At 33.9% G+C, this 26,671-nt stretch overlaps 1 protein-coding gene across 1 annotated transcript in view; it reads left to right on the top strand.

Annotated features, from left to right (window-relative positions):
• LRP1B (LDL receptor related protein 1B) overlaps positions 1 to 26,671 on the top strand; it is a 2,049,143-nt gene that overhangs the window by 1,492,916 nt on the left and 529,556 nt on the right. The window contains exons 38-41 of the mRNA XM_043488135.1: positions 6,614 to 6,740; positions 6,876 to 7,027; positions 7,326 to 7,450; positions 8,727 to 9,095. Of these exons, the coding sequence (XP_043344070.1) occupies positions 6,614 to 6,740; positions 6,876 to 7,027; positions 7,326 to 7,450; positions 8,727 to 9,095 (773 nt within the window). The remainder of the gene's footprint in view (positions 1 to 6,613; positions 6,741 to 6,875; positions 7,028 to 7,325; positions 7,451 to 8,726; positions 9,096 to 26,671) is intronic.

The following is a 26,671-nucleotide window of genomic DNA, read 5'->3' as shown; positions in this document are numbered from 1 at the left end:
CACTGACTCCCTTTTTATTTGGTAAGTCCTCACTCTTTAAAAAATTAAAATGTAATCTCCTTATGCTAAAAAGTATTTTTCTACCTACAACAACAACAACAAAAGAGGTATAGAAAGTCATAGTATCATATCAAAAAAGCTGGTTAATCTTCCATGATGTATGATCTCTAAATGACGCACAAATACTCTATTTTTTCCCCCCTTTTAGGCACTAGGATCTACATTGCCTCTCTTAATTTAATTTTATATCTCTATGAGCATAAATAACTTTCTGAAAAGTGTTTCTTTCCATGGCAAAGATCCAGCTTTGTGGGGTATCTTGGTGTTCAACAAGTACACCTGTTAAATGGTCTTTGATTGATTAAATAGATGTATATATGTGTGTGTGTGTGTGTATGTGTGTCTGTGTATTTGGGATATGTTCAATAATATATAGAAGGTCTTGAATGACAGTTTAAGATCTTTGAAATAGCAAAAGTATTTTATAGCTTAACACCATCTCCTAAAGCATATTTTGTATCTGAAGTCAAGGTGACATATAAAAAAGAAGGAATTAACTTTGATTTATTAGAAACAATAGAAATAATGATGGAATCAGGGTGCTAGTTCATAATATTAATATACCATGATGGTTAAGTAACTCAGAAATACCAAATTATTCCCAAAATCATAGCCACCTTTTTCTATTAATACAAGACTCTGAGAGGCATATTAACAAATTATAAGGACAAATGAAAGAAAACGGCTGTGTTTTATTTTCCATTAGGAATTTTCTCCAAAATTCTACTGCAATCACTCTTCTTTCAAAGATAGTTATGTCTTACCTGGTATTTTTTCCTATGTGTTTCTCATTTCTTTACCTCTAAACACAAATCTTAGATCTTACCTCTCCCACTGAAAAGAAAAATGAAGGGCCAGAGTGTAGAAGATGCCCTCTGCTTTCATTGCAGGTACAAGCTAGTGAAGGAGAAAGGAAGCCCAGAAAGGTCGTGGCACTTCCTTTTGTAAGAAGGAGGCCCTGGGCCAGGCCACCAAAGCCATGTTGAATGGAGACCAGTGATAGTTGCTCAAAAGTATAGGACCTTGTTCCTAATTTCTTAAGAGATCCAACCAGTAAAAATGCAGTAAAGGGTAAAAGAGAAGTTTAAGATGTTTCTCTGTTTATAGAAATTTCCTCTGTTTGTTTTGACATGGGATATCCAGAGCAGGTTGATATGACTGATATATAAAATGGTTTGGGGGTCATGAAACCAATTAAAATTTTCTGTATAATATTTTAAGAATTCCAAATCAACTCATGAGCACTAGAAGTCTAGGCTCTTGGAGTCTGTGTTAAATATTTCATAGGAAAATGCATACATTATAGGGAAACATCAAGTGTTATAAATTGAGAAAACCAAAAGGGAATAAAAAAATGGACCATTCACTCAGGAAAACAACTGTTAATCATATAAATACAAACTAATATGTTTATACATGTATATGTACATATTTATTAAAATGAAAGGATGGGAAATACGGCAGGGTATAAATAGATATACATAAAATAAGGAATTAAATATAAACCTAACATGTTATAGAATTACAGATGCAATGGAATGTTTCTTTCTAAAGACTTTTTCTCCATATTTCTCCACTGTTGGCTGGGCACACACATAATTGTTTTACATAATTATTTAATATTGCAAAGTCAGTTCAGTTCAGTTCAGTTGCTCAGTTGTGTCCGACTCTTTGTGACCCAATTGACTGCAGCACACCAGGCTTCCCTGTCCATCATTAACTCCCAGAGTTTACTCAAACTCATATCCATTGAGTTGGTGATGTCATCCAAACATCTCATCCTCTGTCGTCCCCTTCTCCCCCCACCTTCAATCTTTCCCAGCATCAGGGTGCTTTCAAATGAGTCAGTTCTTTGTATCAGGTGGCCAAAGTATTGGAGTTTCAGCTTCAGCATCAGTCCTTCCAATGAATATTCAGGACTGATTTCCTTTAGGATGGACTGGTTGGATTCCCTTGAAAAGTCAAGAAGGAATCTAATGTAAAACTTAATGATAAAAAATAACACAACAACACCTGAAGAAACAGGTCTTCAATATTAAGAAATAATAAAAATATTTCTTAAGTTGAAACAGAGACAACAACCAAGATGCCCTATATCTTTATTTGCTTAGAAAGTTCACCTCTGAAGTTGTTTATGGGCATTAAAACTTCTCTCACCATAGCACTTGCACAGTTTTGTGTTGAAGCCCCTACTTTCATGACTTAAAACTAGCAAGTTTTAAGCATTGCTGTTAGCATTTTTCTCAGGTAATTCTTTATTTACCCATTTGTGTCTGCCATTAAACAGTGACCTTCATAAGGGTCACTGAGTCCAATTCATCTCATTATCAGTTCCTGGCACTTAATAGATACCTATTTAATACTTGTTGAATGAGTGCATGACTGCAATGAGAGAATACTTTTGAGAATCATCTACCAAACCACTATAAAAAAATTAGGAAGTAGTATTCGAGGTTATATTCTCTCTAGTCTCTCTTTCTTTGAGCATAGTGTTCCAGTATCTGTGGCTGTATTCTTTTTATACTTTCAGGAGCCTCTAAGAAATAGTAATACCTCATGACTTGAAAAGTGATTTGGGATTGGCATGTAATTCTTTGTCAAAACAAAAATTGCACACACATGAAGACAAAAGGAATGTGAAGAATCCCTCTCAGGAATAGAGGAATATACCATATTCCTCACAGGGGATGAAGGATGTCAATTCACATATTCATGAAATGTATTCAAACTTTGACAATACTGTATTATTTTGCTTGTGCTTTGGCATGAAGTTAGAGACAGCTATATTGGCCTATGAGGTATTCAATTAGTATGTGTTTTAAGTGATTCTAGTGAAATTGCTCAGTTACTATTCCTGATGTGTAAAACCCTATAGGGCTTTTGTTTTTCTTACGTTTTACAGATAAACTAACACAATGTTACTAACTCCACTCTAGCAGAGAACAGAGTGACATTCTTGATTCTCTTTTCAACCTATTGCCTATGTAAGGGAATTATGTGATATTAATTTTTGCACCAGCATGGCAATTTTTGACTATTTCAGGTTTTTTCCAGCATATCTGATAAAGTATCTATATTATATTCTCTTAGGGAAAGGATAGGAATAGAGGAAGTAGCAAATTTATTGTAAAAATGGCAACCCAGATCTATGCTCCAGGGAAAGAGTCAAAGAACCTTAAAAGAAAATGATTGATTCAAATTAGTGGCTTTTCACTGTTTTTCATATATTTAAATATAAGAATCACATTTAATACTATGTCTGTAACAATTTAAACATGTTCATTCTTCTCTTACTCATACTCCTTTATTCTTTCCCCACCCAATTTGGAATTTAGTTTTCCTGTTAGCCTTATTTCCCCCAAAATGTTTTTTGAAACTATTCAAAGACATTTATAGTACCTTGAAAGTATATTTTTCAGCAGAATCTAATTGTTATGTAAAAAAACATTTGTTTTCTGTTATTAACACACCTGTGTGTAAACTAATTCTGTGGTCACTACCATTATAAATTAAAAAACTTTTGGGGACTCAACTCTACCCAATAGTCTTCTACCTATTATTGAAATATCAAAAGTTAATTGGAAGTTAACTTGTAATATGTATTCTTTGCACATATTCCTGTCAAGAACTTCTATGTCTAATTAAGACAATAGGGATATTTGTGTTATGATGATTTCTGATATTAATAGTATTTCTATAATATTTCAAACCACTTTTGAATGTCTTTTTAAAAAAAATCTGTTTTTAAATTCTGTAACTGTAAGCTTCTGTGAATGAGGGTATTTTCACTGTAAAACAAATTATTATCCAGAGAAATGTCTTTTTTAAAATGCAGTATTTGATTTTGACAATTTTAAAAATTTCTGGATCTGGGATGGCCTTGAAAAGTATTTTCAGGGCTAGATCACCAAGTTAATACTCTAAAGGCAATTTTCTTGGTTGTATCATATGAACCAACAAACACTTCACTACAGCAGAACTGAACTCATATGGGGATGATATCAATTTGAAATGCTATCACTGAATCTTAATTTCCATGGAGTCTCAAAAACCAGTGAAAACAATTTTCATTTCTTCCCATTGCTAGATATCACATTTAGATATGAAAAATCTATATTCATTAAAAATATATCAAGCACATATATGTAAATTACTCTCTTAAATTATTCATAAGTTTCTCCCTTCAGTTTTGTAAGTAGTGTTCTTTCTCTACATTTGGTTTATCATTCCCAAAGGTTTTCAAGGTGTTAATTTTTTACTCTCCATTTCAGTTTAATAAGCAAATAAGTTGTTATTTGCCTGACATTCATACAAATGTTGCTTAAATTTGGTGGGTGTAGAATCTTTTAGTTTTATTAAGCTGATAAATATTTTAGCCGCAAAAGTGATGCCTGCAGTCAGTTTTGTCTTATTTGGCTATATTGTAACAGTTTGCCAAATTACTACTGAAAATTGAATAAACTCTGTATTCAAGACAGTTTTATTTTGAATATTTTTTTATTGCTAATTTTGTTGCCATTCATCTAAGCCTCCTGCATGGAAGTATTGCAAATTTAAAATAATAGGAGGGAACAAGGGATAAAGAAGAAGAGACTTATTTTTAAGACTAAGACTTTTTTCATATTTTGTTTTGTGTTTTGAGTATGGAAATCTTTGCTCTATTTATACCTGGGGGAAAATAACATTTGATATGATTACTGTATTATATTTGTATTTTTTGAGACAACATAGAGAAGAAAGTACAGACCTAGGTTAATAAAGCCTGTGTGCAATTCCCTTATCAGCCATGTGACTATGATCATTAACTCTCTGAATTGCAGTTTCTATCGTTGTGAGTTTTAATATGTTAAATGGCTGATTTGACCTACCTACTCGATATAATATTTTTATTAGTTATTTAGTACATTTGAAAGCAGATTACTATTAAATAAAATGTATATTATACTCATTTCTTTCCATATTTTAACTCTGGAGTATATTAAAAGTATATGACAAGAAACATATTGAATAAATAAGCACGTCTGTCTTGGCGCCTAAAATGCTTCCTTCATAGTATAACATTTTTCCCATCTTAACAAACAACTGACTAGTCATTTTAATGTCATTAATAATGCTAAAATTTCTCCTTGAAAAGTTAAATAATGCAACACATTTACCTCTCAGTTAAAATATTTATTTTTAATAATTTTAATGCAATGTCCCTTAAAGACTTAAAATTCATCATTTTAATACAAGTATAGGTATTATCATGCCTGCTTCAACCTAGATCTAATCAGTAAAATATTAATAGTTGGATTTTTTGCTACAAAGTTTTCCCTTTTTGATTTATAGAGCTTGTAAATATGAATGAACATTTCTTCAGGATTAATATACTTGGGATTCCAGCCATAGCTCAATTTGGTTGTAAAAGTCCAATGCGTTTATTTTATACACCATTCTCAGGGGGAAAAAATAATCAACTTTTAAGATAAATCAAAACAATATGTATAAAGAAAATACACATATTTTTATATAGTTTAGCATCTTCATGGAGAAATACAAAATGTGAACATAGATCTTTTCTATATGCAATCTCACTTTCTCTTCCTGTGTATGATTGCTTATATATATGTATTCAAATATGAACAGAGTACACACCCTTTTGCTTGAATGAGTCAACGATTGCCATATTTTTCCAGACTTCAGTCATTGCTACTATCTGACAGCTGAATAAAGCTTCACCGGGCATAACTTCAGAAGACTAGATCTGGTTTAACTGAAAGCATGAATTTCTGTATTGTAATATAAATATTATATTTGTTGAAAGAATAGGTGAAAGAAAACATGGATTATGTACCTTCTGTGTTTTAACATTTCATTTATTGACATGTTTTATTTCTATGTATTCTGTCTGGATTTTCTTTCTATGTTTTAGTTTCTTCCACAGTCCTTCCATATTACAAGATTACTAAAATAAGGTTTGCTTTGTATGAATTCATGCTTTAAAATGGCGTCACAAGATAATTTATGTAATTCAAACTAGAATAGTTAGCCATTTAGCAATCTAAGTGGACAGAATTGAAAGTTATACTGCATTTGTGTATGCATTCATAAATTACCTAGTGCTGTAGGTATAATAGTGAATAATAAAGATCTCTGTCCTCTTTGTGCTTAATGTCTAATGGCACCCAAATATATGAATAAAAAGTAAAATTGTAAAGAAATACAAGTGTAAATTTGCCACTCTAATTCATGCAATGAAGTAGAGTGTATGGTGGAAAAATCAGAACATAGAAGGCTTCTTGAAGGAAATGATGTTTGTGATATCAAAAACAGGAGCAAATTAAATAAGTAGAAGGCATTTCAGGTAGGGAGTAGTGTGTTATTTTGGAAATTCTTCCTAGTAATTTCTATGAATAGCCAATTTTTTAATATAAAAATCATTTTATTGAAAACAAATACATACATATATTTATAAAAGACATTTTTTGTTGTTAATATGAATGTTATTGCTGCTTTTATTAATAATATACATTTTTGTGTTTACCTGAGTTTATCTACAATTTCATTTCAGCTACTTGTTCTGGACTGAATGGGGACAGATGCCCTGCATTGGAAAGGCTCGCTTAGATGGCTCAGAGAAGGTTGTCCTCGTGAGCATAGGAATAGCATGGCCAAATGGTATCTCCATTGACTTTGAGGTCTGTTGGATGTCTTAAGCGTTTAAACTGCATTAAATGCAAACTTGCTTTACTCCATTTTTAGTGTTCTCTTATTTTCTTTGTAAAACACTTAATAAAAAACAGCTTGTAATATTACTTTTCAATCGACCTTAGGAAAATAAATTGTACTGGTGTGATGCTCGAACAGACAAGATAGAAAGAATTGACCTTGAGACTGGTGGGAATCGTGAGATGGTGCTGTCAGGGAGCAATGTGGATATGTTTTCAGTTGCAGTCTTTGGGGCTTACATCTACTGGTCTGACAGGTAATTTATTTTTTCGTAAGTATTTGAGTCTCAAAATGTTATTTTAGTGTCAGTTGCTTTACCCTTGTAGGATTAGCCATTTCTTAGCAAGGTCACAAAAAAAAGCTCACAAAACCATGTAATTTCCACAATAAAAAGGCAGTTGCTCTTGCTATTCCAGGCTCAACCCTTTCAATGTCACAGACTAATGTTGGTTTCTTTCCCTTCGGCTGGGCCATCTGTTATCTTCAGCTTAAACAACCGGTTTGGTTTGAATTAGTTAAAGACTGTTGATCATGTATGTTTGACTTCTTGGCAGAGCATATGCCAATGGTTCCATCAGAAGGGGCCACAAGAGTGATGCCACAGAGACGGTCACCATGAGAGCGGGCCTTGGGGTCAACCTGAAGGAGGTTAAAATCTTTAACCGAGTAAGAGAGAAAGGTCAGTGCTCTGCTATTATCAATACATCTTATGTTATTTTTTCTCTTTTTTTTTTAGCATTTATTTATCAAACTTAACTTAGGTATTAATTTTCATAACTCCCAAACCTCAAGACCCTCTTTTTTTTTTAACCCTCTAATTTCTAACAAAAATCATATGCTAGCCTAATGAAATTAATTTATAATCATTCATGGACAGATATTTTTGCCTAGACAGTGCATGTATATGGACATGTTATATACTTGGCCTGTCTTCAGGCCAAGTATATAATAATTTTATATTATTAATAAAATTTTACAGGTTTAGACTAAGTAATATAGAAACATTTGATAAATACATATATTTAACCTAAGTATACAAAGCACAGTTAGGATATTAGCAAAAAGCAGCCAAAATGTTTTTTTTTTCCATTTTATTTAGAACTGACTAAACATGCTGCATTACTTGGACCAAAAGGTTGTCTTCATGTCAGATCATATTTAATATTTAAAATGATGATGGCTCCGGAAGGTTGCTATTAGTGTGAAATGTGTCCATAGTCATCATTTCTTTAAAATATGTTTTTAAACTGGTATGACAGTGACTTAGATATTTTTTAATATCACTTCCACTAAGATAATATTCATTTTAAGCGTCCATTAGAGTAAATTATAATTTCTTGACATCAAAGAAAGGTATATAACATTAATTGTTTTGAAGAGGATGATGGATTCATAGAGGAGAATTAGTCTAACATAGAAATCTTAATAGCATATAACATGTTCACTCAAAACTGGAGTAAAAACCTTATGCCCAGTATACTTAGGATGTCAGGCACATTGGAACCATAGATTTCTTTGATACCTTATGTACTTCATAGACACAGGTAGTGCTTCTTTGTTTTTCTTGGTGAACTCAGTTCATGTTTGGAGTGAATTAGTTACTTGCTCCAAAGATTACAATATTTGAAACCTATTGTAATCTCAGTATCAAGTTTCAAAAAAGTTATGTACTTAACTAACAGATTAAGGTTAACTTTTAATAATTCTCTTTGGATGGTCAGGGAAGCAGAAGAATGTGAAATAATAAATCTAAGGTTTTAAGGTTGGAGTGACTAAAAAAAACACAAAACAATACTTTATAGTGTTTGAATTTTTTACTGACCAGTCTAAAATCAAGAATAAAATAACCCAGAATATTCAATGTTAATTTTTTAATATGTTTCTAAGAAAAAACTATATGGAAAACAAAAGAAAAGGCACAAACATGTGTGTATGTATTTTTTTCTTCTCTCTAGGGACCAATGTTTGTGCCAAGGACAATGGGGGATGTCAGCAGCTCTGTCTTTATCGAGGAAATTCCTGGAGAACTTGTGCTTGTGCCCATGGATATTTGGCAGAAGATGGAGTTACATGCCTAAGGCATGAAGGCTATTTGCTGTATTCAGGGAGAACAATATTAAAAAGTATACATCTTTCTGATGAAACCAACTTAAATTCACCAATAAGGCCATATGAAAATCCACGTTATTTCAAGAATGTCATAGCCCTGGCTTTTGACTATAATCAAAGAAAAGGTACCAATCGAATCTTCTACAGTGATGCACACTTTGGAAATATACAGCTTATTAAAGATAACTGGGAAGACAGACAAGTAATTGTTGAAAGTAAGTACAACATTTTTTTTTAAATAGTTTAGTGGAAACGGGTATCATTTGGATTAGTAGAGAAATTAGAGTGGTGATTGCATGTAGCAATTACATTTTCCTAGAGTTTTTATTCAAAAACAAGTGCAACTATATCATCCAAAACCCCAAAAGTCAAAGAAGCAATTAACTGCTTAGCAGGTACAGCATGAATATTATGATTATTAGCTTCTAATCATGGAACATTCAGTATATTCCTTTATAATGTTTATCATAAATGTTTATTAAAATTAATGGAAAATAATTTTCAGTATTAAACTTACTAATTTTATTTTCTTCTAATGGGAAAAATTATATCTTTATGAATATCTATCTAATTATATTTGGTGAATTTTATTTTCTCAAATATCAGAGATTATATTTGGTTTGTGTGCATATATATGTATATAACATTCTTGATGAAAGAATGTAACTAATGAATTAATGTTTTTAAGACATTTTTAAAATTTTATAGGACAGTCATTTTAATATTTTATGGGACTTAAATGTAATGTGGTATGAATTATCTATATAATTTAGAGAAACCTCTTCCTGTCATCCAACTTTACAGGAACTATCTTCTTATTCCTCATTTAACATCTCTACATGATTTCCATATATTCCTTACCCTCCCAATTTTACTTTGTTGAGGTCTTTTGTCATTACTTTTTAAATTTCAAAATGATACATAAATTTATTGTAAAATGTTCAAGTAATATGGCTTTTAAATGAAGTTTTTGCCTCATCACTGCAACATCAATTCCATTTACTTACTTGTGACAGCTGTCATGCCTCCAGAATTTTTTATAGGTATGTGTTTCATTTGTAATTATAAAAATGGAATGATCTGTATGCAATATTCACCTGCTTTTTTTCACTTAGAATATATCTTTAAAAGCTTTCATTTAAGTATATAAGGCTCTATCTCATTATTCTGAAAGCCTATATCTATCCTGTCTCTGTGTGCCAAGTCGCTTCAGTGTGCCCAGCTCTTTGCAAGTCAATGGACCAGAGCCCACCAAGCTCCTCTGTGAGATTTCCCAGGCAATAACACTGGAATGGGTTGCCATGCCCTTGACCAGGGGGTCTTCCCGACCCAGGAATTGAACCCTAGTCTCTTATGACTCCTGCATTGGCAGGCAGGTTCTTTACCACTAGCGCCTCCTGGGAAGCCCATCTCTCCTGTACTAAGGGTAAACTAATTTATTTAACCATTTTCTTATTGACAATCATTTAGGTTGTTTTGGTGTCTTATCACTACCCACAGTGAATGTCACAATGAACATCTGCACACACAAATGTTTTTTCACACATGTGAATATTGCTTTTGTATAGAATCCTAGAAATAGAACTGCAAAATCAGTGTGTTTACTTTTTATAATTGGTCAAATTTCTTTTCAAGAAGACTATATTAATTTATATTTTCATCAACTGTTTATGAAAAAGATCCATTTTCCCTCACTTTTGACAACAATGATTTTATAATATTTACTATCATATAGCTAATATATAAGAGAGTCAACTTATGTTAATATAAATATATATTAACTAGAGAGATAACTAGATAACTAGAGAGATCCAGTATCTACTCATATATTTTATTCATGTGAAAAATGGATACTTTATGTCAAACTCTGTTATACATTACCATCCCATGCTCGGCCTGCTATAGTCTATTTTGTTCTTTCAACATTTAATATCCTCAAAATCCTTTTGGGTCTATTCAGATCTGACTCAGCCTTTCCAAGTCAGTTCAAGTGTGTACTTTCAAGTATATACAAATACAAAATATTATTTCTTTATTCTGTAGGGTATCATACTTATTGATAGTTTTAATAACAATTTGTATATTCTAGCACAAAAATACAAATAGCACTGTATATTCATGCTATTTTGCTTTCTAGTATGTGTGTAAATATGAAGATACAACTATAAGTATACTGATCATAGAGTTCAGACATTTGAGAGTTGTTGATTCTTTAGTTGTATCTCTATAAAGTTTATATTATAATTCTCTTTGGCCCTCCCTCCATTTTCTTAGACGAATACAATTCAGAGTTGAATGTCCTCATGTTGCACATGTAATCTATTAACTTTCTCATTTTCTGTGCTCCAGATTCCTTGTCAGACAGTTTGGGTATAAACATAAAAGCCACAGCTTAAGGAGAAAACTATAAGTAAACAAGCTATTGAAATTTAAAAATTTAAATTTCTATTGAAATTTAATAGAATCTCTAGGATACTAAAGGTCCAGAGAATAAATAATCTGTCTGGGAAAGGGCAGAGGATACCATTGAACTGAGTCAAGGAATCTAAGTGATCAAAAGTATGTTCATAATAATACTAGATATTTGCCTTTTTTTTTTACAGTGTTAAAAATTGCACCAATGGTGGAAAAACCATTATGGCTAAACTGCTGATACCTTAGCATTAATCAAGACAGCAGCACCAAACAGTACTAGTAGTCATTGTATTTTTCACTGCCACTTAATAGCAGGGGAAAAAAAAAAAAAGCCAGTTTAATTTAAGAATGTCCTTGAAGAAAAGGTAAAAAAAATAATTTTATTAAATCTTAGTCCTTCCTAATCCTTCAGATTACACCTCTTTATTATATGCTGTGATAAAATACAAATACGGAACTTCTATGGCATTCTTAAGTCCAATGGCTGCTAAAGGAAACTGTGTATTTCTGTCTTATGTAAGTCCATGGTTCTTTTAATTAACACTATTTTTTACTTGAATGAGGAACAGACAAACTATGATTATTCAAACCTGGTTGTGTGGCAGACTGAATACAATGAGTCTATGTTTCCAAGGAAAATGACCTACATTATTTGTTGCAAATAAAAATCAAGCTTTCAAGTAAAAATTAAATTTTTGAAAGAATTGTATCTACTATAGTAAGCTTGATAGTTTCCCAATACTTAAAGGCTTTTCTGATGAGATGAGTAGTGATATTACTAGTGATCTTGGGGGTTGTTGCATACTGAAATTGTCAACATTTGGAAGATATGCATAACTCAGGGAACAAACATTTTCCTAATGACATGATAAAATCATGCCTGGGTAAATGATCCATTCAGAGTGTAAGATAGACCAATGAATTTAATGTAATAAAGTATGAAACATTCATCACTATGGTTTCTGATTCTACATTGAATCTAACCTTTAAGTAACTATCAGTTTTCATGTGCTGTAGTATAAAAGCATATTCAGAATTATCTGAAAGGCTATTAAAACCCTCCTTCCTTTTTCAAACTTCTTAGCTGTGTGAAGCTGGATTGTCTTCATAAATTTCAACTAAAATAACATAACAAATTTGATGAAGTAGATGTGAGAGTTCAGCTGTATTCTAGTAATCGTCATTAAGCACATTGATAAAATGATAAAACAATGCTTTTTCTCATTTAAAAATGCAGCTATTTTCATAGATGATGGTATTTATATTAGTATGCTATCATTTTTGTTTTTAAAAATATATTCAGTTCAGTTCAGTTCAGTCGCTCCATCGTGTCCGACTCTTTGTGACCCCATAAATCGCAGCATACATATTAAAACATTTTTCAGTTTAAATTTCTAACAAGGTAATAGGTAATACCTCACATACACAAAATTTTTCCTGGAGTCTTCAATATTTTTTAAGAGTGCAAAAGTCCTCAGAACAAAAATGATTGCAAACTACTCTTCTAGACTAAAGGCTCAGAAAATTTGAAGTGTAAAAATATGAAAAAGCAAAGAGTAGACAAGGACTGACACATCATTTGATATCATTAGAATATGGGTTGTATGGCATGAATGGTGTGAGATGAGGCTAGTGTCCTAGAAAGTAGTCCAATATTGAAGGATTTGGTTTGTCAAGAAAAACATATTAAAATTTTTATTGAAATGTAATTAAAAGTGTACCATTCAATAGTTTTTGATATATTCCATTATAAATTTTTAAAATTAGATAAAAATATGTGAAACATAACATTTGCCATTTCAACTATTTTTAATTGAACAATTCAGTGATGTCAATTACATTCATAGTATTGTGCAACCCTCACCACTACGCATCTCCAAAACATTTCTTTCTCTTTAAAGACCAACCTCATTGAAGCAATTATTCCTCATTCCTCCTCCTCGTATTCTCTGGTAAGCTTTCATCTATTTTTTTCTCTATAAATTTGGCTATTACATATATTTCATATAAATGGAGTCATACAATATTTGTTTTATTGTGTGTTGTAACTCACTTAGAATAATATTTTGAAGGTTAATTCATGTTGTAGGTATCAGAAGTTGATCTGCCTCATTATGGCTGAGCTATGTTCTCTTGTATGTATATGCTGCTGCTAAGTCACTTCAATCATGTCCGACACTGTGTGACCCCAAAGACGGCAGCCCACCAAGCTCCCCTGCCCCTGGGATTCTCCAGGCAAGAATACTGGAGTGGGGTGCCATTTTCTCCAATGCATGAAAGTGAAAAGTGAACGTGAAGTTGCTCAATCATGTCCAACTCCTAGTGACCCCATAGACTGCAGCCTACCAGGCCGCTCCATCCATGGGATTTTCCAGGCAAGAGTACTGGAGTGGGTTGCCATTGCCTTCTCTGTGTATGCATATAACTTATTTTATTTATCCATTTATCTGTTTATGGATACTTGAGTTACTTCTACCTTTAGTTATTGTGAAAATGGTACAGTGATCACTGATATACTAATATTTAAGACAAGGAGTTTCAATTTTTTTTTTAGTAGATAAAGGGAAAACAATGGAAAGCTTTAAGACATGCATATAATAGGATTTCTGTTTTATGAAGATAACTCTGGTTATGTTATGTTTGATAATATTTAAGAGATGCCATAGGAGTTTGTTGCTGTGTTACAGATCCCATTTATATAGTGGTAACTTAAATTGAAAACAGCTTAATCAAAGTATATATGTACTCCTGTTCAGTTGTTTTCTTTTTATTTTGTTGATAGTTTCCTTCACTGTAAAAAAGCTTATTAGTTTGATATAGTCACAATTATTTTCACCTTTATTGCCCTTGCCTGAGGAGACAGATGCAAAAAAAAAAAAAAAAAAAAAAAAGCTTTTTTTTTTTTAAACTGGGTCAACTTCATTACTATCAATTGGTCTATTAAAATTTTCTATTTCTTCCTAATTTAAGTCTTGGAAGATTGTATATCGATAGGAATTTATCCATTTCTTCTAGGTTGTTCAATTTGTTGGTGTATAATGTTTTGTAGTAATCTTATTATCCTTTGTATTTCTGTGTTGTTAGTTGTAAGGCTAGACTGAGATTTTTCTTGGTTCTTGGCATAGACCTATATTACTATAAACTTCCCTCTTAGAATTGTTTTTGCTCTGTCCTGAAAATTAGGACTGTTGTGCTTTTACTTTCATTTGTCTCAAGATATTTTTCTATTTTCTCTTAAATTTCTTCAGTGATCCACTGATTAAGAAGCATGTTGTTTGGCTTCCACATGTTTGTATACTTTTTGCAGTTTTCTTCTTGTAAATGATTTCCAGTTTCATAACACTGCAGTCAGAAAACAATGCTTGATATGAATTCAATCTTCATTTATTGAGACTTGTTTTGTGGCCTAACATGTGATCTATCCTTGAGAATATTCCATGTGCACTTGAAAGGAATGCGTATTTTGCTGTTTTAGGATGAAATGTTCTCTAGTTAAATTGATCTGGTCTAATATGTCATTTAAGCCAATGTTTCCTCATCATTTTTCTGTCTGGCTGATCTATTCAATGATGCAAGTAGCTATGTTAAAGTTTCCTCCTCTTACTGTATTACTGTTTTTTCTTTTTATTTTTTTCTTTATGCATTATTTGCTTTATGTATTTAGGTGCTGCTATGTTGGGTGCATAGATATTTACAAATGTTATAGCCTCTTGGTTGATTCATCTCCCTTTTTCATTATGTGATGCCCTCCTTTTTCCCTTGATAAAGTCTTTGTTTAAAAGTATATTGCTACCCCACCTTCTGTTTGTTTCCATTTGCATAGCATATACTTTGCTATCCCTTCACTTTGTGCATTTTCAGATGATATGATTCTCTAGTAGGCATTCAGCAACACTTTTATTTGGAGCCTTTTGTTCATTTAAAGCAATTTTTGACAACTATGTACATAGTGCTTTTTTGTTAATCATTTTCTGGTTGTTTTGTGATTATTTTGTTCCTTTCTTCTTGTTCTCTTTTTGTGATCTGTTGACTTTCTTTCGTGTTATGTTTGTATTTTTTTCTCTATTTTTTATCTATGTATTATCAGTTTTTTGCATGTGGTTCATATGTAACAACCTACATATATGTTTAAAGCTGATGGTTGCATAAATTTGAGTACATTCTAAAAGTATTACATTGTTACTGCCCCTCTTCTATAATTTGTGTGTTGCTTTTCTATTTTAGATGTAAAAATTTTTCCTACTTTTGTCTTTTAATCTTCATACTAGCTTTATAGGTAGTTGATTCACTACCTTTACTACATGTTTGGGGTTTACCAGTAGGATTTTTTCCAGTATTTTTCTTATTTTTCATTATGTCCTTTTTCTTTTCTATTTAATGATGCCCCTTTAATATTTCTTATAAGGTCAGCTGAGTGGTGATGAACTCTTTTTTTAGCTTTTGCTTGTCTGGTAAACTGTATCTCTCCTTTAATTATGAATAACCACTAGAGTATTCTTGAGTATTCTTATCAAAAGGTTTTTTTTGTTGTTTTTTCCCCCACCCCCCAGCACTTTGTATATCAAGCAAGTTCCTTCTGGCCTGTGAAGTTTCTGCTGTAAAGTCATTAGATAGATAGTCTTTGTGGGTTTCCTAACTTATTTATCTCTTGCTGATTTTAAGATTCTCTCTTTAACTTTTGACATTTAAATTATAGCATGTCTTGGTGTGGGTCTTTTTGGGTTTACCTTGTCTGATATGCTCTGTGTTTCCTGAACTTGGCTAGCTGTTTCCTTTGCCAGGTTATGGAAGTTTTCAACCATTATTTCTTCAAACAGTTTTTCTATCCCTTTCTCTTTATCCTTCTTGAACCGCTATAATACAAATCATAGTATTGCATGGTATTGTTCCAGAGATCTCTTAAACTATATTCATTTGTAAAAAACATAACTATCTGTTCTTTTGCTTTCCCAATTGGGTAATTCCACTAATCTGCCTTTCAGATTGTGAGCCCTTTCTGCATCCTCTAATCTTCTATTGACTCCCCTCTTTGTATTTTTTATTTCAGTTAATGTATCCTTTGGTTCAGATTGGTTCACTTAAAACATTTTTCTCTTTGTGGAAGTGCTGAGTTCATCCATTTGTCTCTCAAGATTGGTGAGCCTGTGTAACTTTTTTTTTTTTTTTGAGTTTCCTATCAGGTAAATTGTTTATCTCTGTTTTATTTGAATTCTTTTCTGAGGTTTTGATTTGTACTTTCATTTGAAGTTTGTCTCCTTTTTGTGCCTAACTGTGTTTTTAGTATAAATTAGCTATGTCTCCTACTCTTGAAAGAGTGGACTTATGTACAAGGTTTCTTGTTGGGCCCAGAGACACAATCCCCTGTGCTTATCAGAATCAGGTGGTCAAGCAGTGTGTGCTTTCCAGTTGTCTTTGGGGTGTAACTGCTGAAGGTGCAGTGGGGACGGTGTTGGCCCCCAGGCCAGCTGGCTATAACCTCTGACTCCAACTGTTGTGGGCAATCTGATAGGTGGAGCTGCTTTAGAGGAACACCACTGTCAGCCAAAGCGGCTTTCCAGGCTTGGGAGAGAGAGAGCGCCACTGGCCAAGTTGAATAAGTTGGGGAGGGCTGGTACTTGGGGACACTAGGGCCCGGTGTGTCGTATAGCTGAGCTGATGGAGAATGACAGAAATGGGTCAGGTGGGTAGAAAGAGAGTTGAAAAACATGGTGCCTTTCAGCACTTCTGTACCTGGCAAAAATTCCAAAAGATTCCTGTTACTCTGGCACATGCTTGAAAATCAGTCAACATATCTCCTTAGGGTATGACCTAGGTACTTGTCAAGCTACTGCTTCTGCATTGGAACTCAGAATGAGTGAATGTGTGCACAACCTCTTTGCAAGCCAAGTCTTGGTTTCCCATAACCCTCCAGTTCTCTTGGACATAAGCCTCACTGATATTTAAAGTCAGATGTTATGAGAGTTCTTTCCAGTGCAAGTTCCTGGGGCTGGGGAGCCTGATGTGACACTTAGGGCCTTTGGAACCATGATATTCCTCCTGCTTGTGTGTCCCCACATTAGTTGTGCAGGTTCTGATTAGATTACCGTCTTTCTCTTTTTTCTTGTCTTGATGGAGCCTTTTCTTTATACCCATAGCTGTAGAAAATCCATTCCACTGGTGTTCAGGTCATTCTCAGATATAGTTGTTCCACATGTAGTTGTATTTTTGGTGTGTCTGAGATGAACTGACTCTTCCTACCTCATTGGTATCCTATTTTGACTAATCTGGAATAACACATTTCATTTTGTTGCATCTTTTACCAAAAAAATAAATTCACTAAGTACTTAAAGAGAGCTCTAAATACTTTTACATATCAGATTTAGGTTTATATCCTTTATATATCTGAATACAGGGAAAGAATAGAATGAAGGCTCTCCTTTATCTTTTCAATTCATATAGAATGAATTTTTTACTCTGAGGTATAAAAGGTAGTATAGAAAGAGCCACCAAATTAACTGTGTGTATTACCTGCTTAAAGTGTGACACAGATTGTTAGGTATGGGCAACTAAAGATGAGAAGGTCTGGTGTTTAATCTCTTGGACTTCAAAGTTATAGGTAAAGGAAAGTGTCATAGTTTACTTTTCATATGTGAAGAGTCCAGACCACTGGCCTACTACTATCTGCTACTACTATCTGACCTCTGCTACTACTATCATGGTCAACATGATATTAAAAATTAAAACACTAAGACTATCTCTGACTTTAAAACATAGCATGATTGATAACTTATAATAAAAATTAGATAAGTTCAAAAACAAGTTTTTCCTTGACTAATAAACAGAACTGAAATACAAACCAGTTAGAATGATTGAAGCATCAGACCTTTGAGCCCCCAAATATGGATCCTATAGAGAAACAGGAGTAAGTTTAGAGCCTACTTAAACCAGGGTCTGGGGTGAGGCTGCCACATAGGAAAATAAGGCTGCAGTAAAACCATGCCATCTCCTTCATGGACCACTGTCCTGTGTGAAGTTTTTATCCTAGAGGCTTAGAGAATACAGAAACAATCCTGCGACCAACACTAACATCATTCTTTTTGAAGGTTAACTGCCTTTCAAGTTCTCATATGCCCTGTAGAACAAAAATCCAAGTGAATTATGTAAGAAAAGAGCTGCAGCTTAAGGCCCAGAGGCCAAGTGAAGGCAACTGAACCAACAAACTGAAAGGAATGAGTGTCAGAAGAGAGGTTAAAAAATAACTAGTTTACTTAAGGAGAGTCTGCAAATTCAAACTCCACAATAGATGAATTTTAAAGGAGACAGCTAGAAAAAAGGATATCAATCAGCAGATGAATGAAAACAAATAATAGAACAATTAGAAGCAGACTTTTATAGTATTTCGGGGAGTTCATCAGAGGAAAAGGAATCCACGTCCATAAAAAGTGATGGTGAAACTAAAGTTATACAAGAAAAACTAACAATTAAAATGAATGAAAACAATTAAAAACCTTAGAACTGAAATATATGGTCAGTATAATAAAAATTTAAAAAGATATCTTAGTTGATATAATACAGTTTACGTTGGACTAGTCAAAGTGAGAATGAACAAATAGGATGATAATTACTGAAGAATTAATAAACAAGTAAGAATAAAAATAACTAAGAGCAGCTGTAAAACGTGGAAGGTAAGTTGTTAGGTAGTAGAGGTTAACAAATGACAAAGAAGAGAAGGAAGGTCAGAAAGGTAACATTCCAAGAAACAATGGTGGAGTTTATTAGAGTAGAAGAAATAAATGGGTCCTTAGATTGAATATTCCCTCTGAGCACTGAAAATAATAATATAATTAAGTCAGCAATAGTAAAACTTCAGAGAATCAAAAAAAAAAGGGGGGGGGTACCTTAAAGTACTACAAGAAGGAATAGAGGGACTATTTACAGAGGAAAAACAATTGAATTTAAGCAAACTTCTAATCAACATTAGAAATATGTTCACACCACTAAGGAAATATATAATCCTATAATTGATTACACTGATACTCAAAATGAAGGGAAACACAGATTTTTTTTCAGACATGAAATCAGTAACAGTACATCTACATATGCTCACTGAGAAGCAAATCAAAAAAATCATAAAAATTATGTCCTCAAACCTGACCATAATCCACACTAAGAACTAAAATTTGTGTTTTACATTATGACTTGGTATATGTTTCAGTATTACACAATAATATCTTTTTTTTCTATAGAATTCATTCTGATGGTTTGTTTTAGCCAACTAGAGCAGTTAAAAAAAAAACAAAACATTGCTTAAAGTAAGGTCAAATGGTTTCCCAACATTCAATAAACAATCAAGATATATAATTAAGGAAGACTCTAAAACTAGGAATAAAACAAAGAATGAACAAGTTTTCCATGGAGAAAATTATAAAATATTAGTGAACATAAATGATAACTTTAAATAAAGGGAGAAAAGTAATTTTCATGATGGTAAAATTTAATTTACATAACTATGGGAATGTGCCCCAAATTATAAGTTTAATAAGATTCAAAATCTTTGTGGTCATAAAAGCTGTTGGCAGACATAGCAAGGACATATGTGAATTCTATGCCAAAGACAGGCACAATAAAGGACAGAAATGGCAAGGACCTTACAGAAGCAGAAGAGATTAAGAAGAGGTGGCAAGGGTACACAGAACTGCACAAAAAAGGTCTCAATGTCCCAGATAACCACAGTGGTGTGGTCACTCACCTAGAGCCAGACATCCTGGAATGTGAAGTCAAGTGGGCATTAAAAAGCATCACTATGAACAAAGTGGAGGTGATGGAATTTCTGCTGAGCTATTTCAAATCCTAAAAGATGATGCTATTAAGTGCTGCACTCAATATGCCAGCAAACTTGGAAAACTCAGCAGTGGCCACAGGACTGGAAAAGGTCAGTTTTCATTTCAGTCCCAAAGAAAGGCAATGCCAAAGAATGTACAAGCAACTGTAAAATTGCCCTCATTTCACATGATAGCAAGGTAATGCTCAAAATCCTTCAAGCTAGCCTTTAGCAGTATATGAACCAAGAACTTCTAGAGGTACAAGGTACATTTAGACAAGGCAGAGGAACCAGATATCAAATTGTCAACATCCACTGGATCACAGAAAAAGAAGCAAAATTCCAGTCGAACATCTTTTTCATTGACTACATTAAAACCTTTGACTGTACAGATCACAAAAATCTATGGAAAATTCTTCAGTTCAATTCAGCCACTCAGTCATGTCCAACTCTTTGTGACCCCATGGATTGCAGCATGCCAGGCCTCCCTGTCCATCACCAACTCCTGGAGTTCACCCAAACTCATGCCCATTGAGTTGGTCATGCCACCTCTCATCCCCTTCTCCTTCTGCCCTCAATCTTTCCCAGCACCAGGGTCTTTTCAAATGACTCAGTTCTTCGCATCAGAAAAATTCTTAGAGATGAGAATAACAGAACCCCTTACCTGTCTCCTGAGAAACCTGTATGCAGGTCAAGAAGCAAAGTTAGAACTGGACATTTAAACAGTGAACTTGTTCCAAATTGGGAAAGGTGTATGTCAATGCTGTATATTATCACCCTGTTTATTTAATTTCTATGCAGAGTACACTATGTAAGATGCCAGGCTACATGACCCACAAGCTGGACTCAAGATTGCTGGAAGAAATATCAACAACCTTAGATAGGCAGATAACACCACTCTAATGATAGAAAGTGAAGAGGAACTAAAGAGTCTCTTGATGAGGGTGAAAGTGGAGAGTGAAAAAGCTAGCTTAAAACTCAACATTCAAATAACTAAGATCATGGCATCCAGTCCCATAACTTCATGGCAAATGGATGGGGATAAAATGAAAACAGTAGCAGACTATTTTCTTGGACTCCAAAATCACTGCAGATGGTGACTGCAGCCATGAAATTAAAAGACATATGCCCCTTAGAAGAAAAGCTATGACAAACCTAGGCACTGTACTCAAAAACAGAGACATCTCTTTGCCAACAAAGTTCCATCTAGTCGAAGCTATGGTTTTTCCAGTAGTCATGTATGGATGTGAGAGCTGGATCATAAAGAAGGCTGAGGGCTGAAGAATTGATGCTTTTAATTTTGTTGCTGGACGGCAAAGAGATCAAAACAGTCAATCCTAGAGAAATCAATGCTGAATATTCATTGGAGGGACTGATGACGAAGCTCCAATACTTTGGCTACCTGATGTGAAAAGCTGACTCATTGGAAAAGGCCATAGTGCTGGGAAAGACTGAGGTCAGGAGGAGAAGAGGGCAACAGAGGATGAGATGGTTGGAGAGCATCACTGACTAAATGGACAAGAGTTTCAGCAAACTGCAAGAGATGGTGAAGGACAAGGAAACATGTCATGCTGCAGTCCTTTGGTCACAAAGAGTCATATATGACTTAGTGACTGAACAATACAAACTATTGCTGAAGGCAGATATCTTGGGTCTTTCTTTCCAAGACCTGGTCCCACCCAACAGCTTGTGAGTTCCAGTGCTGGTATGCCTCACAACGAACCACCAACAGGGTGAGAACACAGCCCCATCCATCACAAGACAGGCTACTTTAAAAGACTTCTTGAACAGCAACCTCTAGACACTTGACACATCCCTGCCCACCAGAGGGACAATACCAAACACCAGTGGGCAGTGACCAGCCCTTCCCACCAGGAAGCATGCACAAGCCTCTAGACCAGCCTCATCAACCAGGCAACAGTCACCAGAAGCTAGAAACCTACAATCCTATAGCCTGCCAAGCTGAGTCCACAAACACAGATCAGAAACTACTTTGAAAATAGCTGGTCCTTGGCCCTTGAGTGATGAAGGGTAGTGTACTGCTGGGACGCATAAGATATCCCCTATAGGGATATCAGCTCTCTTCAAGGTTGAGAAATAACCAACCACATACATAAAAATACAAATATAAATTTAAACAAAATGTGATGGAAAAAGAATATGTTCCAGATGAAAGAACAGGATAAAACACAGGAAGAACTAAGTGAAATAGAGATAGCTGATCTACCTGAGAATATGTTCAAGTAATGAGTGTAAAGATGATCCAAGAACTCAGGAAAAGAATGAATACACAGAGTGAGAAGTTTTTAGCAAAGCGTTATAAAATATAAAGAACAACCAGATTCAAAGAATAAAATAATGGAAATAAAAAATACAATATAATGAATCAGTAGCAGAATAAATGAGGCAGAAGAACAAATCAGTGAGCTGGGAGACAAGGTGGGAATCACTACCATGAAACAGAATAAAGAAAAAAGAATGATAAAAGTGAGGACAGCTTAAGAGGCCTCTGGGACAATTTCAAACTCATTAATATTTGCATTATAGGAGCCCCAAAATAGAAAAGAAAGAATCTGAGAAAATATTTGAAGAAATAATAGCTGAAAACTTTCCTAACATTGGAAATAGTCACCCAAGGAAGACCACCCCAAGAAAAGTATTAATCAAATTCACAAAAATTAAATGCAGAGGATAAATATTAAAAACAACAAGGGGAAAGCAACACATAACATACAAGGGAATTCACATAAGGTTGTCACGTGACTTTTCAGCAGAAATTCTGCATACCAAAAGTGAGTGGCATGATATATTTAAAGAGACGAAAGATAAAAACCTACAACCAATAACATTCTATCCAGCAGCAAATCTCATTTAGATTTGACAGAGTAATCAAAGGCTAAAAGAATTTAGCATCACCAAATCATCTTTACAACAAAGGCTAAAGGAACTCCTCTAAGCACAAAAGAAAATGCTACAAGTTGAAATGAGGAAATTAAGAAATGGGAAAGCTCACCAGAAAAGGCAAACATATAGTAAAGGTAGAATATCATCTACATGCAAATATGATATCAAGGCCAGTAATCATGTGAGAAGAGTATGAAAGCAGGATATTTGAAATGCATTTGAAATTAAGAGATCTACAACTTAAGACAATCATGTATACATGCAGACTTCTTTATCAAAACCTCATGGTAACTGCAAAAGAAATATCTATGATAGAGGTACACACTGAAATTAAAGAAATACAAACACAAAATTAAAGATAGTCATTAAAGACTATTTAAAGATAGTCATTAAATCACAAGAGAGCAAAAGAGAAAGGCAAGGAAAAAAATCTACAAGAACAAATCTAAAACAATAAAATGGCATTAAGAGCATACATATAATACCTTAAATGTAAATTGATTTAATGCTTCAACCAAAAGACATAGACTGACAGAATGGATACAAAAGAATAATACCCACATATATGCTATCTACAAGAGATGCACTTTAAAATCTAGGGACACATAAAAGTGAGGGGATGGAAAAAATATGCCATGCAAATAGAAATCAAAAGAAAGTTGGAGTAGCAGTTGTCATATCAGACAAAATAGACTTCAAACAAACCGTGGAGTTCCACCTCTGCTGATGGCTTCCTAAATCCAAAGCCTACAGGACATCCAAACAGACAAGCTCTCCTGCCCTGAAACAGGTCTGGCTTTAGCAGTCCTGGGATTTGTGTGTATGTACATGTGAGGGTTGGGCCAGGCGAGAGTCTGAGCTTCCTCCATAGCTTGACTACTGCAGTCCTGGGACCTGAGGTCGACAGATCTCTGCCGGTGGCCTGGTGAAACACCTGAGAGTAACCGGGCCATTTGCTGGCATACCCACAGTTAAGGTGGGTGTACTTTGTGAGCTTGCACAATGGGCAAAAGGGGACACAACAGAGCACACTCACAGGTGAAAAGCCCCCAAGGAGGACTACTCAGAGACTTCTCCCCTAGTGGGAGTGCTCCAATGCCACCTACTGTGCACCACAGATCAGAAATACAGCTAAGAAAGAGAACTTGGGGCCTCTACTTCAACAACTAAGAAGCACTCCATGCTGCTGACAGGGCATTGATAACCACAGAGCAAAGGGGATGCCCCACTCAATATCTACCTCGACCACCAGGAGGCAGACACCAGAGCAAGAGGAGCTATAATCCTGATGCTTGCAGAAAGGGGACTGCAAACACAAAGTTAGGGGGGAAAAAAAAAAAAAAAGAAACAACAGATAATAAATCTCCTGAAGATGAAGGAGCAATGTAATAAAAGAACAACTAAATGAAGGAGAGACAGACACTCTACCTAAAAATGACTTCAGAATGATGATAGTGAAGATGATCTAAAATCTCAGGAAAAGAATGGAGGCATGTACTGAGAAGATGCTAAAGATGTTTAATGAAGACCTAGAAGAACTAAAGAACAGACAGAGATGAACAATACAATACATGACATGAAAAATACTCTAGAAGAAACTGATAGCAGAATAACCAAGTCAAAAAAAAAAATGGATAAATGAGCTGGAGCATGGAATGTAGGGTGGGAGGTGGGGGAGAGGAATCACTGCTGCAGAACACAAAAAAGAAAGAAAAGAAATGAAGAAAGTCTTAAAGACCTCTGGGACAATGTGAAATGCACCAACATTCAAATTATAGGAGTCCCAGAAGAAGAAAAAAGACCGGAGAAAATATTTAAAGAGATTATAGTTGAAAACTTTCTTAACATGGGAAAGAAAATAGTCACTCAAGTCCAGGAAGCACAGAGAGTCCCATACAGGATAAACCCAAGGAGGAACATGGCAAGAAATATACTAATCAAACTAAAAAAAATGAAATAAAAAGGAAAAAAAATATATTAAAAGCAGCAAGGGAAAAGCAACAAATAACATACAAGTAAATCCCCACTAGATTAGTAGCTCATTTTTCAGCAGAAACTCTGCAGGCCAGAAGGGAGTGTCATGATATACTTAAAGGGATGAAAAAGAAAAAACTTACAACCAAGATTACTCAAGCAAGGATCTGATTCAGATTCAAAGGAGAAATCCAAAGCTTTACAGACAAGCAAAAATTAAGAGAATTCAGCACCATCAAATCAGCTTTACAAAAAAAAGCTACAGAAATTTAGGCAGAAAACACGAGTAGAGAACAAAAGAGGAAGAGAAGCAAAAAGACTTAGAAAAACAAACCACAAATAAATAAGAAAATGGTAACAGTAATATACATATCAATAATTATTTTAAATGAAAATTGATTAAATGCTCCAACCAAAAAACATAGACTGGCTGAAGGAATACAAAAACAAGACTTGTACATATGCTGTCTACAAGAGCCCTGCTTCAGACCTAGAGATACATACAGACTGAAAGTGAGGAGTTGGAAAAAGATAGTCCATGCAAAGGGAAATCAAAAGAAAGCTGGAGTAGTAATACTCATATCAGACAAAACAGACTTTAAAATAAAAAATGTTACAGGAGACAGTGAAGGATACTACATAATGATCAAAGGATCACTCCTAGAAGAATATATATATATATATCTCCAACAGAGGACAAACTCAGTATATAAGGCAAATGTTAACATCCATAAAAGGGGGAATCAACAGTTAACACAGTAATATTGGGGGACTTTAACATATGATCAAAGGACAGATCATCCAGACAGAAAGATAACAAGGATACATTAGACCAACTAAACATAGTTGATATTTATTTATATGGAATTCTATCCAAAAGAAGCAGAATATACTTTCTTCTCAAATGCACACACACAAATTCTCCAGGATAGGTTATTCCTTGGGTCATGAATGAATCCTTGATAAATTTAAGAAAGTTGAAATCATATCAAATGTCTTTTCCAACCTTAATACCATGAGATTAAAAGTCATTTAAAGGAAAAATAAAAACTGTGAAAACATAAACACATGGAGGTTAAACAATATTTTATTTAAAAAAAATCAATGTATCACTGAAGAAAGAGGAAATCAAAAAATACCTAGAGATAAATGAAAACAAAAACATGTTGATACAAACCTATTCGATGCAGTAAAAGCAGTTCTAAGAGAGAAGTTTATGGCAATGCAATCTTACCTTAAGAAACAAACAAACAAAAATCTCAAACAACATAACTTTACACCTAAAACAACTATGGAAAGAAGAACAAACAAAACCCCATTTTAGTAGAAGAAAACAAAGATCAGAGAAGAAATAAGCGAAATAGACAAAGAAAACAATAGTAAAGATCAATGAAACAAAAAGCTGGTTTTTTGAGAAAGTAAAATTGATAAACCTTTATGCAGACTCATTAAGAAAAAAAGGAGATGACTCAAATCAATAAAATTCAAAATGAAAAAGGGGAAATTACAGTAAACACCACAGAAATACAAAGGATCATGAGAGAATACTACAAATAACAATACACCAATAAAAAGGGCAACCTAGAAAAAATGGACAAATTTCTAGAAAGGTACAAACTTCCTACATTGAATCAGGAAGGAATAGAAAATATGAACAAAACAATCACAAGTAATGAAATTGAAATTGTGATTCAAAAA

The sequence above is a fragment of the Cervus canadensis genome, chromosome 15 (genome assembly GCF_019320065.1).
Source record: "Cervus canadensis isolate Bull #8, Minnesota chromosome 15, ASM1932006v1, whole genome shotgun sequence".
NCBI lineage: Eukaryota > Metazoa > Chordata > Mammalia > Artiodactyla > Cervidae > Cervus > Cervus canadensis.
Note: the sequence above shows the minus strand (reverse complement) of the source record. Positions and strands in the feature narration are given on the sequence as shown.